This window comes from Mustela putorius, unplaced genomic scaffold (genome assembly GCF_011764305.1).
Source record: "Mustela putorius furo isolate JIRA1106 unplaced genomic scaffold, ASM1176430v1.1 tig00000179_pilon_pilon_pilon, whole genome shotgun sequence".
NCBI lineage: Eukaryota > Metazoa > Chordata > Mammalia > Carnivora > Mustelidae > Mustela > Mustela putorius.
Window position 1 is genome coordinate 1,590,494 of NW_025421305.1, and position 17,528 is coordinate 1,608,021.

Here is a 17,528-nt window from a genome sequence, read left to right on the forward strand (position 1 = left end):
GTTCTGAACTGGCTGCTCTGGGCCTGGGACACAAGTGTCATCCTGAGAAATATTTTTGCCACTTTCCTGTTTTGTCCCCTCATCTCTCCTGGATCCCATATTTGTTTCTTTTTCTTACCACCTTATCTTTTTTGCCCAAGCACACACCTTCCAGTAGCTTTCTAAGGACGAGTGCTCATAAACTTACATGTTCATTTTCTGTCCTCCTCTTAGAGGCAGTGTAACAATTTCCTCATCGGAAATCATTTCTCTTCAGAATTTGAAATCCATATCTTGTTTTCTTGGGCTCAGTGTTGCTTTTGAGAAATCCATTTCCATTCTGATTCTCTACTTTGTGGTGCAACCTATTTGGTTTGTTTTTAACATTCCTGAGGCTTTTACATCTTCTCTGTATCTGTAATTATCTGTACTTTCCGTGTTGTGCGTTGGCTTGGGAAAAGTAGAACAGAGGAAAGAATATACCTTTTCATGTCCTGCCTTATCTTTTTTCTCCTCCTGGTTCTCAAGATGGCCTCTCCTGATTCAGTCATATGCACTTCCAGAGGACCATATAAGGCAAGAATAAAGCCAACCCTCGTATTCCTGGGACCTTTTCCAGGGTCTGGCCCACAGTGCTGAATGAGTATCTTTTGTAATATAGAAATGACTTCTGAAAATATCATCAAAATTTTTGTCTGAATTTGAGACCAGAATTTCCAGCTTACTTTCAGAAGTTACCAGAAGGTCCCTGCTAGCACCTTGCACTCATGTGTCCAACAAGAAGCTCATTATCTTCAACATTTGTTACCCATCAAACTGAGTATTATTTTAAAACATTTTTCATATTTTCAGTCATAGGCCCCTGAGACCTCAGACTTGTCTAACTCCTCAGTAGGCCACCCTCTGCTTGTCTGCATGTCCCATTGATTCTGCTTTAGGGATATCTCCTCCTCAGCTCTCTCTCCTCCATTTCCCTTGACACTGTACGATTTTTGTAAATACCATTTACTAATTAAACAAGGTGATATGTTATTCTGATATAGCAAAGCTTTGACTATTATAGTTTGTCTATTGATTTAAAAGAGTTCATAGCAAGAGAGAGGGTATAAATATTTTTTATATGAACTGACTTGTAGTTGGAGATGTTGAATTCCAGTCTACAATTTAAAAATACCTAATTTTTATTTCTCTTTGTAGAGGAATAATGTATTAAAGTGATGTAAATTTGAATTATTAAGTTTGTATTAGAATCATGTAAATATAAATCATTTCAATGTTTGACTCTAGCTCACTTTTGTTTTTATTCATATCTTTTGCTTTTTTTTACCTGCTATTCCTTCTGCCAGGGATGCTGTTCTCTCCTTCGTCTTTGCCATGACTAAATACTGCTTATTTGTCAGGTTGTAATTCACTAGGAAACCTTGTTTCTCCAGTACTTCATATGGATCCCTCCCATACCTTTCATACTGTTCTTCTGGAGATCAGAAAACACGTCTTATTAATCCTTGGGCCCTAGGGAATTTTAGTGCCTAATAGTGTCCTGGCATGTAGTAGGCCCTCCATAAACATATGATGAATTATTATAATCTAAATGTACTTTTAATATTTGGAATAACACCTCCATTTTATGTCTTTATCTTACACGTTGGGTTATTTAGAGACTATTTAAAGGGCCTATTTCTGATAGGCACTTCTGATCAGTTTCCCTTAAAAATGACAATAATCAAAGGCATAATAAAATACACTTAAAGTCAGTTAAAATCATTTAATTTATATTGTATCTAAAACAACACTTGAAACCTAATCAAATATTTCATAAACTTCCTGTAGTCTGCTGTGGAGTTCGTTTATGAATTTATTTCCCTACATTTTTATATCACTTGGCAATTTACCAAGTGCTCTCATTTGTATTTTCTCATTGGATCCTCTCATAAACCCTAGACAGATATTCTTTCTATTAGACTTCTCAGGAGCGATTATGTAACGAGTCCCAAGTCACATAGGTAGTTGGTCAAAAACTCAGACTAGCATGAATGTCTTCTTACTTCCATAATACATTCTTCTCATTGGGAATAATATGTTCTTCATTGGGAATGAAGGCCCAGAAAAGCCATCAGCTCTGGGGAACAAGAGCACAGAGGTTCCCGCTGGACAGGGAAGGAAGGGAGAGAAAAGGTGTGTGAACAAAGTTGCCTTCAGCTGAAGAACAGGTTGTGAAATTGAAAGAGATAAGATTGGAAACACAATTGGAATCAAGTGTAGGGGCAAGTGAAAGAGTTGGAACTTTATATTGTGGGAGTTGAGAGATAGTGAAAATTCGTGACTGGGAGACTGAATGAAGATCATGGCTCTGCTTTTGAGCTGACCTGTGCTGTATGAAATGAATTCGAATTTGGGATTAACTGGATGCAGTGTGATTCCTGGCAACTCATGTGAGATTTCAGGTGAAAAGTAATTCAATTCTGGACAGTGAGCTTAAAGTTCAGTCAGAAAAGGAAACAATCGATCAATTCTTGAGATATTGGAGTATGTGCACGAACAAGGTTTGGCACCTGAATGGTTGTGTGAGACAAGGGAAGAGGAAGAAACGGCGCTGCACTGTTTACAGTGGTGGTGGGAATGTGCTCCCACCACTTCCCAGGCCCCCTTCCCACCTGTGACCTGTATTTTCCTGCATAATTATTCCTACCCGTTGGCCATTTTGGTGCCTCACTTGTTATTTAGTCAACATTTATTAATGAACACTTTCTATGTAATACTGGCATTTTGCTAGGTATTAAGGATAAACAAAAGCCATAATCTCTGTCCTCAGTGAACTCAGTCTGGTGGCAGAAACTGTCAAGTAAATTATATTGTCGGGACGCCTGGGTGGCTCAGTTGGTTGGACGACTGCCTTCGGCTCAGGTCATGATCCTGGAGTCCCGGGATCGAGTCCCGCATCGGACTCCCAGCTCCATGGGGAGTCTGCTTCTCTCTCTCTGACCTTCTCCTCGTTCATGCTCTCTCTCACTGTCTCTCTCTCAAGTAAATAAATAAAATCTTTAAAAAAAAAATAAAAATAAAAAAATAATAAATTATATTGTAAAGGGTTTATTGCCCCAGCTACTGCATGCCATTAAGACATAGATGGGCACCTGGTTCAGGTCACATACGTCAGGGAAGGATTCCCATTTCTGTCTTAGAGGAGGAATTAGCTTGGCAAAGAAAAGGGAAGGATGTTCTGTGTAAAGAAGGCAGCATGTTCAAGAGCATGAAATGGAGAACATGAGACAGGGGCATAAGTTGTTTAGTGAGCCTAGGTATGTCAGCAACTATTTCCTGAGAACAATGGAATTAACCTACCTAATGGTAAGATAATTATCATATTCAAGTAACTTAATATTTGCATAATACAATTATGTAATATCCAGTCCATTTTAAAATTTCCCCAATTTTCCCAACAATATCATTTATATGATACAGTCCAAGAGCTAATCAAAGACTGTGCATTACATTTGGTTGTCCTTATCTCTTGACTCCCCCTCAGTCTTCCTAACCTCTTCTTTCTTTCCTTCCTTACTTGTTTTTCATAACTGATAGTCTTTCAGAACCCACACCAGTCACTTTACAGAATGTTCCTCATTTTGGGTTTCCTTTTTTTGGGGGGTGGTTAAGATTTTATTGATTTATTAGAGAGAGAGAGAGAGATCATGAGCAGGAGGGAGGGGTAAAGGGAAAAAGCCCAAGGTGGGACTTGATACCAGGACACTGGGATCATGACCTGAGCTGACTGAGCCACCCAGTCACCCCTCACTTTGGATTTTATTATAGTTTCCTCACATTTAGATTTAGGATAAATATTATTGTGCCAAGTACTACACAGGTTGAGTCCGTCTCAGGGCACCCTTTCAGACGGCATTATTGTCAGTGTCTACCATTACTGTCACATTTGATGTCAGATTTGATTATTTAGGTAAGGTGACATCTGCCAAATTTCTCCAAATCCTGTTCCCTGACAGCCTTATATCCAATAGTTTCTGTACCCGTTACTGATTTCTGCCTCAATCAGTTCTTACTATGTGAATTATAATGTAGTAAATTTTATGTTTCCCCATATCTTTGACACCTGTTAGTTGACATTCTTCTGTAAAGAACTTTCCCTTACTCCATATTTCTTTTTAATTTTTTAGTATCAGTATGGATGCATAAGTGTTTTTCCCCCGAATGTGTAATAATCCATCCCCATTATTACTCATTTAGTGCTCAAATCACCCTAAATTTGGCCAAGACTGTCCTTCAGTGTGGCCCCTCTGTCTTTCTGACCCATCCCTGCTTGTCTGTGAGCACTTCCTAATTTTCTGGTACATCAATACATTCCTGGCTTTTTTCCCACTTTCTTGGTCTCTGCCCCATAATCAATTATTTCTCTAAGTATTCTGGTTTGCATTAGTAATAGTATTTAGAAACCAGGATCTGGAGACCAGGCGTGTTCATTGCTGCCACAGAGTCATTACTTTTGGGTTATTTTGGAAAGTTAGACAAAGTGTTTTTTGGTTTGCTTGTTTGTTTTTGGTTTTTTTTTTTTTTTTTTTAAACCTTGAGCCTGTATGATACTTGTAAATGTGACCCAATACTTCATTTCTTGCTCTCCTCCTATTCTATATTAGTATTTCCTTTCCTACAGTGAGTTTACCCATCTGATTAGTCTTGTAATACACACAAAATGGGGTTCAGAATCACTATGTCAATACCATTACCAGTAGTAAACTTACTAAGAGAAGTCCACATTTTCTTTGTAGTCCTTTGAGTTTAGTTTTGGGTTTGTGTTTATTTTTCCCCCCCTTAAAGTGTATGTCATTAATCTCATGCTTGTTTTCTTAAAGCTTTAGATTTTTAAAATGTTGTCTTTTACTAATGAGATATATCCCTTCAATTTTGAATATCTGGCACAACTTGCAGTTCTTTTTTTTTTTTTAAGTTAAGTTTGAGTGTAAATTTTCAAAGATATCTAGTTACTAATTAAGGTGTCTGAAATTTTTAATGTATTTTAATTAAAATAGCCATCAAGGCACTTTAGAATTAAATTTATCTGTAAATTAACCTTCAGATATTCTGTCACCCAGCTTTTTTTTAAATTACACCCACAAAGTTTAGTACTTTTCTAAAAATATGAGATAGAACCAGATAGAAAGAGGCCAATATATATTTATATTTATATATCTGCTTATAAACTGTAAATGAATTTGTTATCTGTACTCTCCTGCATTTATTTGTCATCTGTTTCCAATCAAGGGATTGCATTGCAGTAAAAAGAAATAAGAAAACCAGAGGAAAATAGTTTTCTATTACATAAGATGTAACTATACTAGCCATACAATTGGATAGAGAATCCTACAAATAACCTCTTCCTGAGGGACGAAAAAATTGTATTTCCTTGAATTTGGGGTTGGATCAGTAGTTTCTTTGAAGCTTCCCCCTGTGCCACTTCCTTTGAATAATATTTAACACTGACAACTATAGATAACTACGGATATTACAAGATAATCTGTTCTTTGGAGAGAAGATTGGCTCTATAACTACAGCCTCCATTAGTAGATACAGAATATCAATTTAATCATAATTGGGTGACAAATACTTCAGGTATTTGAGAGCCTCTTTTGGTTTATTTTTCATTACGGAAGACAAACTTTTCATACATTCTATGAGAGTTTGTAGTCATTGTTCTGTGTCGCCTAAAGTCAAGGGACAATTATCTTCTGATATAAAAAATCAGTTGTTGTTCACAGTTGTTGCATGTTCACAGTAGTTAACCTGGAAATACAATTTCATGCAAAAAGTTTAGGCAACAGAGTCTTGGTAACAGCAACAAAACATTCTCACACACCTGGTCGATTTTAGAATAGAAGCTGATGCTTTGAAAATAATCTATTTCTACAAGGGAAACGTGATTTATGATAACCTGGGACACAGATATGCCTAGAACCGCATTCTATTTAAAGTTATTGGGCCGCCAGACTATAAAAGCAGTCCTGTGATGTGAATCAGTGGAACCCGGTCCTCTTTAGTGGATGGCAACACAGGCACTAATGAGCCCAATTTCATTAAAAGATACTTGATTTATGAGAGAGTTGAAGTCCTATCTTATTTTGAAATTGCTGGTTTCGCCCTGGCATCTGATCTTTCTTCCCCCTAACCATCACCAGCACCAGTTTCTGTGTATGCTCTGACATTGCTATGGTAACCCTGAGGGCTGACGGAATTCCCTGCATCTCTCTTCACAGAGGGTGATGAGACAGGAGTGATGGATAGTCTGCTGGAAGCTTTGCAGTCGGGGGCTGCCTTCCGCGACCGAAGAAAAAGGACACCAAAGCCAAAAGGTGAACATTATACTTGTTTCATGTTACTTTCTAGGGAACTATCATAAAGAACAACTTTTTTTTTTTTTTCCTTTTAATTCTTTTCAAGTAGTGTGTCAAGAATGTAGTGCTCTGGGCAACAGCTCTTCAGAAGTTTCATGAGTTTGCTTAATCCTTCCCTTGCAATGACAAATGTCAGGGAAGCATTCCAGTTGGGTGGTGGCAGTAGCACATTAACAAACCAAAGCACTAAACCTAGAAAATCCTGATTAGTGTGACAAGTCTCATCTAAAGAACCATATGCACCTTATCCCTGTGGAGTTTACAATAGCATAATTAAATGGAAAGTAAAAGTCATAACATCATTGCTTCAAGTATTTCAGGGTATTGAAGCATTGCTTTTGGTCCAGACATATTTAACCTTTGAAAACTGTCTAATACTGTTAACATTTCTTGAGATGAACAGACCTCTGTATTAATTTTCTTTCTCTCTCTTAACAGATATTCGGCAAAGTCTCAGTCCCATGTCTCAGAGGCCTGTTCTGAAAGTTTGTAACCATGGTAATAAACCGTATTCATAAATTGCACATTCTTCTTATCTACTTTTATCCTGTTGATCTATTATTTTAATAGGCTGCTGTGAAGGTTCTCAAGTTCAAATATAACCATAGGAGTAGGAATGTGCGGAAGTGCCTGATGCCCTGAGATTGTATATTCATAATATTCCATGCTTACAATATGGCCTGGAGGTAGTATCTAAAGTTCTTCTTTTAGGTCTCAGATGAATTTTCCAATTTTTTATTATTCGAAATTATCTCGGACATTTTTGATCAGTGTTGCCCAGGGTGTCCTTTCAGAAACAGTTTGCTCTCGAAGTAATATTTTACATAGTGGATTTGCCTTACATCAAGATACATTTTGAAATATTAAATTTTAAACTATTTTATTCTACCATATTTGCCAGTATAGTTTGAATTACTGTGACCAGCATTTTGGCAAAATCATTAATACAGGCGAGTTTCATGTGCTCTTTTTGTGGAAGAACGTACTAGAATTACGAAAAAGGTGAGTAACTGAGTTTCTGATGTTTATCTGAGATTGACTGCTTTCAAAAGTCCCTAAGCAGTACCTGCACACCCACTTGAATGGAGCCCTCCTCTCTTCAAGGTGCCAATTCCTGCTGACTGAGTTTTATTTACATTGGTTTCCTTTCTCTCACTGTTATGTGTTATGGGGTTCTGCTTACCTTCCAAGGTCATAAGCAAATTTATCAATTACGTTGTCATTTATTCAGAGTGAGATTGTCATCAAAACTTGCCAGATTTATAAATGGAAAAATACTTGACAGATTTTCCTTCTAGGGTTGTTATAGATACGGAGGAGTTAAGTTCTGGAAGTGTTAATGTGTGGCTAAGTACAGACATTTGTGTCAAATTTCTAGGGTAGCCTAAAAAAAACTAGGAAGTGAATAAGAAAAAAAGTACATGTGGGTAATTAATCTTAATAGATGGGTAGATGTTTATTGCTCAAGGTGAAATGTTTAAATTGGTCTTTCTAGTCTTTTCAACAGTATGTTTTTGTTCTTGTTTGGCCTTTCGCTACTCTAACAGCAGAAAAGAGGAACTGTAGTATGTTACAGATACTCATTGTGGATAATTAAGTACTTCCTAACTTTGGGTTTATGATTTGGAGTCATTGCGACATAGTAAATAATGGCAAATGTCTAGAGAATAGAGCTATCCTTGACCCTAGAGATTATTTTGTTTTGTAGATGAATAAATGGAAATTCAGAGAAGCTGCAAACCCTCCCAAGAGTGCAGAGCTAGTTAGTGAAACAAATATGACCATAATGCAGTTCTGATTCCCATCACGTTTCTTTTTTTGATTACATGTGGGTATTTTGAATTATTTTTTATTAGTAACAAAATATGTAAGATAATGCAGTCCCCATTGTGTGTCATTAAAGACCCACAGCCAAAACCATGATCATGAAGTGATTATAATGGCATACATATATCCCTCCTATGCTTAATTTAAAATAAGTGTTTTAGTTATTATGTAGAGGAAGATTATTTAAGGTAATTTTGTGCACTGGCCTTGGGAAACCCAGTCTTTTCTAACCGTAATGTCAGTAAAGTGTCCGGGCTACAAAAGCTCATCTATAATTACTTATAAATTGTGGTGTTTTGGTCCATTGCATAAAAGCAGATGAACCTTGCATTTCTGTCTTTACTCAGGTTGACATGTACTATCTGAAGTTATAAGGCTATTGTGATAATTAAACTCATAGGTTATACAGCAAGCCAAAGGAGATATATCATAAAGGTCAAATTCTTTTCTAATATAAATGTAGTGGATTAAAGTGTTTTTTAACACTTACTTTCTATCAATATTTCTGTTGTGTTTTCTTTTCATATATCTAACCAACTGGGGAAAAATCCAAATGACCAGTTAACCTTTAAGAACTCTGTATGTAAAGATAGATTTATTAGACTAGATATTGAAAAGTACAGAATTTAAGGAAAATATTGTCACTGAAAAAAGGATCATGATTATTATCAGGAAAAATGATATTCCAAAGTATGTTGAATCTTGCTATTTCTAAAAATTGCTTTTTGTTTTGAAAATGCTAACCCTACAACTCAACTAAACTATGTGAATTAAATGTAAGTTGAGCCTATTTTACTTTTTAATCTGCTTTCATGTACTTAAACCAATGTCTGACATTTCCTATATGCTTGGTTTATATTGGTTCATATTATCTCATAACCCTTCTTTCTGAAGACATAGATCTTCTACAATTATTTTAAACTTGCTTATATGCTAAGTAAAATAATATTTTTAAGCATTAATAATAATCTGATGTCTACTGAGTGATTTGGCTTACTAAATACCAAGCACCATATGGAATTTTTATACATATCATCCTGTATCTTCACAATAATCTTATCAGATAGTCAATATTTTTATCTCCATTTCGTTGTTGAAAATAACTAAAGATTAAAGAGGTCTGGTAATTTGCTTGTGGTCCTGTGCCAGGTTTTGAACCTGAGCTGACTCTGATTCCAAGTTCTTAATCTTTCTGCCATGTTTACTCTGAATACATGACTTGAATCAGCATCTATTCCTTTCACATTCTTGGGCTATAAGCAATCTATGTGCCTTTTTTTCCCCCTCTCCTTGACATAAGGGTGACCTACTGAGAAAGACCCTTTCAGAGGTTTTCTAGCCTGTAGAGTATCTTGTCTCCTGTTCCCAGATTTAACTGCTAGGTAGCAGTCTTTTCCAAGAATATACTATCTTCTGGATTATAACCACTTTTTATTTCTTTTAATATACTTCATATTAGGGACATCTGGGTGGGCTCAGTTGGTTAAGTATCTGCCTTTGGCTCAGGTCATGATCCCAGGGTCCTGGGATCAAGTTGCACAAATGTCAGGGCTCCTTGCTCAGCAGGGAGCCTGCCTCTCCCCCGCTTATTCTCTCTCTCTCTCTCTCTGACAAATAAATATATAAAAACTTAAAAAAAAATAAACTCTGCATTAAAACCTATATATTAATTTTAGCCAACTTATACTCTGTTACAGAGACTATGGATTATATAGATTATAAGTACAGATTTAGATTATACCTAAAGATAAAAATGCAGTAGCAGACATAGATCATTTTTTATTTCAGAATTAAAAGACCCTGGTAGAGTATCCTCTGAGACCTTGCAGCTAAAATATCCCAGGATATATTTTGGCAAAAGATGACCTCAAGCGATCTAGCTGCTATGGCCCTCAGAAGCATGGAAATTCTACATGCTAAGTAATCCAGCCCTTGTTCTGTGTTCCAACCCTTGCCAAAAAGACTTTGGTTAAAACCATTAATTGTTTTATCCTTTTCTTTGCCTTTGATAGCCTCAGCAGAAATTAAATGCCCAGTATTTTTCCTCATTAAACCTTTATTCATTCATTCATTTAGCAAAAATTATTAAGCACTTGCTAGGCACTTATAGAGATAGTCCCTAAGCGTTCATCATCTAGTTTGGACAGATGAGTAACAATTCCCATACATTTGGTTAATGCCGGGGTAGAGGCAACACATAAAGCTTTGGGAGTACCTATAGATGCGGAAGACCAATCCAGACCTTATGAGGACAATCCAGACTTGACTTCTAGAAGGACCTGAAATCCAGGCTGAGTTTTGAAGGATGAGTAGAAATGAGGACAAAAGCCCAAGGGCAAGTGTGGGCCAGGAAAGAGCAATAGGTGTGTGCACTTTCTCAGAGGTTCTCCAGTGAGCCCCAGTCTGTAAAACTATATATTCTAATAACCCCAATGGCTTTCCCATTTTGCAGTAGTCATTTTCTATTAACTATTCAATGTCTGCCCCACTACTGCTGAGTCCCATCAGGGTAGGGACAAGAGGATAAAAGACGCCCGACTTACATACTGCTGTAACCTCAGCACTCACTCCGTTGGTGCCTGACACACGGATGTTTAGTAAGAATGTGTTGAATGAACAGACATGTTTATGTTTAGGTTTGAATGGAACAATTAATGTACTATATTGAGCAAAATCAGGTCACTGGATGTCACCCAAATAAGTGGGATTTAATATGCTAATTGCTAAAGCTCCAGCTGTGAACACTGTTAACCCCTTTCTCATCTCCTCCCTAAAATGTTGTCTGTCATTGGAAGGAGCTCTTTGATCATCAGTGGTCTGTGCTTCAAAAGGTGTTGTATCAAATAGGGAGGATGCAGTTCGAACTTGATGGGATTATTCACTCCTTAGAAGTGGAGAGTTGCTTATTAATTAGATTTCTTTCCCTTGCTTAATCAAGCAGAGTTTAACAACAGTAAATAAAACAAAGGAAAGCCTCTGCTAATGAGTACAGGGCATTATCTTGTGTCTTTCCACAGTGCATTCCAAATCTGAAGATTTTCTGTAGTCTGTGGAAAATAGTAAGAGTTCCTTTAAAGTTAAGATAATCAAAGTATTTATTAATGCTTTTTTATAAAGATCCTACCATATCTGGTTGTTAGTGAATCAAATGGTCTGGTTAAAAAAATGAAGGACCAGATAGGAAAGAAGTATATGGAAAGTCTGATGCACGGCCAAGAAATTGGACTCTTGAGGTTTTTGAGCAGGAAAATCACAGGTCTGAGCAGGTTTTCTTGGAACTGAAGTGAGAAATGTAGGAGAGAAGAAAGACTCAAAAGGACTTCATAGCCACCCTAGATGCCAACACCGATTGGCTGGCCACAAGGGATGGCGAGTGAATCAAAGAGCTTTTTAAGGTTTGAGGGAAGAAGCCAGGTCCAGAGCTGTGAGTTAAGAGACCCCCACAGAGAACTGCTAATGCTACTTAAGCTAATGAGTTCTCTAAAGCAAAAATATTTAAATCTAGAGGATGGCAAATCAAGGGATACACCTCAGGGGTGGACACAGGTGGGTAACGAAGTGAGCAAGAGGCAAAAGAGAGATGAAGAAATTGGAGAGATTGCATGATAGTCGAGCCAACATTATGAAGGGGGAAAGGAGACTTTCAAGGACTTGGTTTCCTCATTTTCTGTCTTTTGTTGTTTGCTTCCCTGTTTCTACAACGCAGTGGTATACCACTGAGTTGCTAGTGCATTTCAGGATACATTACTTCCTACTCTCTTCCAGGACATCTCTTCTCCACACAGTGGAGATGCTATAAAGTGTTCCCAACAAAGGTTTCACAAATAGGAACCGTTGTTGGTGTAGCCACACCTTGTGGTACATCTGCCTGCGATTTGATTGCATCTTCATTAGAAGGTTCTCTTTTCATTAACTAGTACAGTGTGGTTTTTTTCTCACTTAAATGGATATAGAGTAATCAGAAAGAATTCTATAAACTATATGCAATTAAAGTCCCTAATGATAAAACTATTTAACTGTGACAAAATAAGATAAAACATAATCAAAATTTTAGGCAAACAAGTATTACACATTTTTAGTGAACATCCATAACCTAAACAAAATCTTGCTATATTATCTTTACACTAAATCAATTCTTAATAGCCTTAATTTGGATTTGATTATCTATTTTTACTCTTCTACTTATATGTGGAGCTTTGAGAGATTTTTATAGAAATAAGATTGTATTGCCGCCAGGCACAGCTGCTCTGCTACTCGAAGATTTGAAGTCAGAATTAAATGTGAAGCTAGTTCGATATCTTTGAATTAGCATATTTCTCACGAAATAAGGGAGGCAACACAAGACAGGCTTCATTGTGGATCTCTCGAAACTTCACACATAACCACCCTGCCCTCCCTAATCCACTCAGTCGTGGGTCCTCTTTATTTCTTGACCTGCCTTCCTCCAAACAACAAGAATTTGTCTTGAGGCAGAATTATGAAATTAGTAAGGTTTTCAGTATTGTCTACTGAACACTAGCTGCCTTAAGGCTTGTTTGAAAACAATGAGGACAACACCAAGCCACTCCTTGTCTAGAAAACCGTATCTATCAAAGCAAATGTTGACAACTACCATTTTTTATTTCTTTGAACTGCATCCTAATCCAAAGTAGAAAAGAGCCTAGGGAATAATAAAGTAAAATTATATGATTTTGCCAAATGTCATTGGCTCATGTTTTTGAGAATATTTTTTGTTCTCTTTCTGATGAACTTCTGCTGCTAAATACCTGAGAAAGAAAGGGAGCTATTAAAATACTAATTGTTTTTGACACCCTTACACTGGAGCTTTCAAGCAGAATCAAATGCTACCTATAACTGTCAAAAAAGACTTAAATATTTTTTTAAGGAGATTTTTCTAGGCCAGGAGTGTAAAACAATTTGGGTGATTTCACATTTTATTCAAATATCAGTCTCTCCTATTTACTATGTAGTCAAGCAAAAGGAAGCATGGACTCAGCAGGGCTCCTGCCTAGGTAAGGATGCCCTGTGGGCAGAAGGGAAAGGCCTTTCTAATTTATAGTCAAGGCAGGGACAACCTTCTGGCTTAGTGAGTATCATATACACTCTTAAGCACGAACAGGTTAAAAAAATCCTCAAGCAGTGAGGACTTTAAGTTGTTTTAAAAGGACATTTATGCAAGAAATAGCAAATGCCTTTCACTTAATGAGCATTCACAAATGTATGCTGAAGGCTGGGACTAAGTTGAGTGAAAAGGGGTAAGACTACTGCATACGGAAAGGAGTGTCCTTGACGTCCCTGAAATAGTAGTTATGATTGATTTGTCTTTTGTTCTGTTTGTGTGCCGTAGTGGACTATGATTACACGATCTTTCAAAATTTCTGGCCCACTCTAAATTTCTCCCTTTCCTCGTAATACAAGCTCAGAAGGAGTTTGTGGAGAGATTTTAGAAGCTCCTAGAACTTGGTCCTTTTGTTTTATATTTTGTGTTTGGGCATATTTTCTTTTCCTGGTGACAGGATCTCTCGATTTAATCAAATTTCACCCCACCACCCACCAGAAAGATAAAAGAAGAATTTTTTATTTTGTTTTTTGATTACTGGCTTTTGTGTTGTTTGATTCCTTTACTTTTCTCTTTTTCCGCATATTATATTTTTACATATATAACCTTAAAATGGAGCCACTTGTACTGTCACTTTGTCACTTGAGAACTAAAGTTGCATTGACATAATCCCAAATGTGGAAAACATGTCAAATGGTTGGCAGATCTACAATTTTAATGACAAATAAATTGTTCAAGATAAACAGTTTCAATTCAGTGAAATTTGGTGCTACTGGGAAGCTTCTCCCGGGATACCGGGAGGAGAAGGCATCATTTGTGCCTGGGATGGCCATTAGTCTTATTGGGTCTTCTGGGCCAGGTGGTGTACAGGGCTCTTCTGGGCTATGCAGCTTGGAAGGAGCAGGCAAGGGAAAGAGGAGCCTGGGAAAAAGCCATCAGCAAAGCCATAGGCTTCAGGGAGGCCAGGCAAATAACGATGGGGGAGCACCTGGACACAGATTGGCTGGCGAACACGGGTGCCATTGTTCACCTCAGGAAGAGCAATTTCTATAGAATAGTAGAAACTGAAGCCAGATGGCATTAGACGGAGGAGGGTAGGCTTCTCTTCCTAGATGTGAAAGAAGAAAAACAAGAGAAATAGCAGGACCCAGAACGAGTCATGGTGTAACGAGTAAGTTATGTCTCTTTGCCTTTTACGTGCCCTTGGCTTTACTGTCTCTGTGTTCTGGAGGGGAGGGATGAATATGTTCTGGGGCTGTGGATAGTGAGGTTCTTGGGGGATGGCATGGGGGAGCACAGGTGTGGAGAACCTGGACAGTGAAAAGGAAGGATATACGGAGAGAAGGGGATGCAAACACTGAGTAAGGGGGAATCTGAAGGTCTCACCTGGTGACATCTGTTTGCCCTGAGAACTAAGATAAAAGGTCTCCTCCTGAAAGTCTGAGTAGAAAGAGAGGCAAGGGTGATGGGGAAGGACCCATGGCATGTGTCCTGCATCGACCGCAGAGAGGTAACTCTTCAGGGAGACAAAAACCACGTTTGCATCAATCCCGCTGAAAAGGGAGACAATTATGTAATGATAGTCTGTAAAGTCTGGGGAGGAGAAAAGTGGTCCGGGTGCTTCCCAGGCCCTGTGACAAAGGGCAGTTGGTTTCCCGATAACCTAAAGGTTCTAAAAGTTTCCCTCCAGATGTAAGCATAGTGCTCAGCGTGGCGGAAGGCAGTCTGAGCGTGCTTCAGAACACCAGTCAAGCAGAATCCTCCCCTTTTTTAAGATGGTAAGATATTCGTACTTTAAAATAGTGTGGTGGTTATTTAGGAAAGTAATGGAGACTCTGGTGGGTCATGTTACACGATGTGTGTTTCAGCATTGTTGCGGTGCTGAGTTACGTAGGAGGCAGGCGTTCTAACAGGGACGGAGGATGGTGACCCTCGCGTAGCTGGTCTCCCTCCCGGTATGTGTCCACTATATTACATATCTGAGATCCTCTCCTATGAGAACAACACTTGGTGCTCCCTTAGTTATTGCTAAGGTACCATTAGAATTATTTTTATATTTTATCAGTCCTCATAAAATGTCAGTTTGGAATAGGCAAATACAGAAACCGTTTCTCAAGATGGTTGTATTAAAAATAAATCGTTAGCAAAGTGCCCGCCGCACACAGAGCCGTTACCTTAAAAGAGAGCAGTAGTTATTCTTATTCACTGATTATTTGTGAAAGCATAAAACTAGCCAGATTTTTGAATTTTGTTTCTAGAAACCTTAAATGATCTAGCCAAGCAGTTTGACCTTGAAAGAGAGCGTGGTATCAGGCTTGGGATTTAGAGACAGACAGGCCTTGGTTTGACTTTTGACTTGTTAAAAGGGTGACGATAGCAGGTTATTTAACTTTTGAATGTCCTCCTCCTCGGTTGTAAAATAGAGAAATTACACGTTTCATAAACTATTAGGACAATTAGGACGATTTAGTAAAAGTATGGGAAAGTACTCTACTGCAGTATCTGGGCTGAGTAGATGTTCAATAACTTCAATGTTAGTTCCTCTTCGTTCTTTCCCCTTCTCCACCTACCTTCTGCAGGTGGAGATACATTTATCACTAGAGAGTCATTATAAATTTGTGAGTAAAGTGACAGTAGTGTGCAGAACGGTTGTACTAATTAGAGATTGAAATTAATTTCCTTCCTATGCATAGTTCCTATATTGTTGTACTTAAAGTGCATTGATTGGTATGAACTGGTTTAGAGGGGGAAAAAAGGAAAAATTAAAAGACTATAGAGAGGGATGCCTGGGTGGCTCAGTTGGTTGAGCCGCTGTCTTCGGCTCAGGTCATGATCCCAGGGTCCTGGGATCAAGTCCCGCATCGGGCTCCTTGCTCGGCAGGGAACCTGCTTCTCTCACTGCCTCTGCCTGCCTCTCTGCCTGCTTGTGTGTACTCTCTTTCTCTATCTCTGACAAATAAATAAAATCTTTAAAAAAAAAAAAAAAAAGACCATAGAGATTTTTAGTTTTAAAATAGAATAGTAAAGATGTTTTAACCCTTTTGTCCCCTTGGGAGTCACCACAGAGGCACTAAGAGAAAGAGTAATAAAAATCAATCTCCAGTCCTCTGAAAACAAGACATCTTTCACCTGGAACAACGTATGACAGTGGAGAAGAACATGATGCCGGGAGAGAAAGCTGGAATGCAGGTGTATTCATTTCCAAGGCCCCCATGACAAATTACCACAAACTGGGGAACGGGCAGGCGGGGGCACTTAAAGTAACAGAAAATTGTTCTGTCACAAATCTGGAGGCTAGAAGTCTGAAGGTGTTGGCCAGGTTGGTTCTGTCTGGAGGCTCTGGAGGAGAATCTGTCCTCTTTCTCCTTCATGCTTCTGCTGGTAGCCTGCAGTCTCTGGTGGTCATTGGCCTGCAAGCTGGGTCACTCAAATCTCTGCCTCCGTGTTCACAGCGCCTTCTCCCCGTCTGTATGTGTCTTCACATAGTCTTCTTAGAAGGACATTAATCTTTTGGTTAGAATCATGCTAATCAAGTTTGAGCTCATCTTAACTCGATTATATCTGCAAAAGTCACATTCACAGATACCAGGAGTTAGGACTTCAACATAAATTTGGGGTGACACAATTCAACCCTCCACAATAGGTACCCCAAGGAGAAACAGACTGATCTACTCCTCACAGCTCCACATGAGCGTTCAGGAACCATAGATGGGAGGAAGGAGGCATAGAGCTGAAAATGCAAGGATTATTAGGGAGCTGTTCCGCCTCCAGCTAGGCACGGTGGCTCCAAATCCAGACTTGTAACCCCTATGCTGTGCTTACCCTACCACCCCCCAGTCCCCGGCCCCAGCCTTTCCTCCGTACCTCCAGGAGATAAAAAGTATGCTGTCTGGAAAAATTGTGCTAGAAACTCTAGAATTAGAGTACAAGCCAGAGCTGAGGTACTCCACCAAAAACAGGGATTATGTGAACATAGAGGAAGGTTTTGGGGAGAAAAGGGGAGAAATGAATGACAAAGTCTTCTTCTGACCCCATCCCACCACCTAGTCTTTACTACACAGGAGCGAAGCTTATATTTTAAGTAGATGTCTGAATTTTCTTCTGTAGATAATGAACAGTCCAGAGAAAAGGCTTTCAGATAATGGCATTTCGGCTCCTGTCTCTCAAAAAACGGTAGCTTCCTGCAAGAACATGCCATGGAAAAGCTTGCTAGTTAACAAACCTATTCACTCACTCCAAGTGTTTAGTCTTAAATATTAATTTAA

The 17,528-nt window shown here is 38.4% G+C and overlaps 1 protein-coding gene across 6 annotated transcripts in view; it reads left to right on the forward strand.

Annotated features, from left to right (window-relative positions):
* The window catches only part of DIAPH3 (diaphanous related formin 3), a 499,636-nt gene that overhangs the window by 370,244 nt on the left and 111,864 nt on the right, over positions 1-17,528 (forward strand). For all 6 annotated transcript variants that reach the window (XM_013047223.2, XM_013047224.2, XM_004775321.3 and 3 more), the window contains 2 exons: positions 6,240-6,335; positions 6,816-6,875. In XM_013047223.2, coding sequence (XP_012902677.2) covers positions 6,240-6,335; positions 6,816-6,875 — 156 coding nt within the window. The remainder of the gene's footprint in view (positions 1-6,239; positions 6,336-6,815; positions 6,876-17,528) is intronic.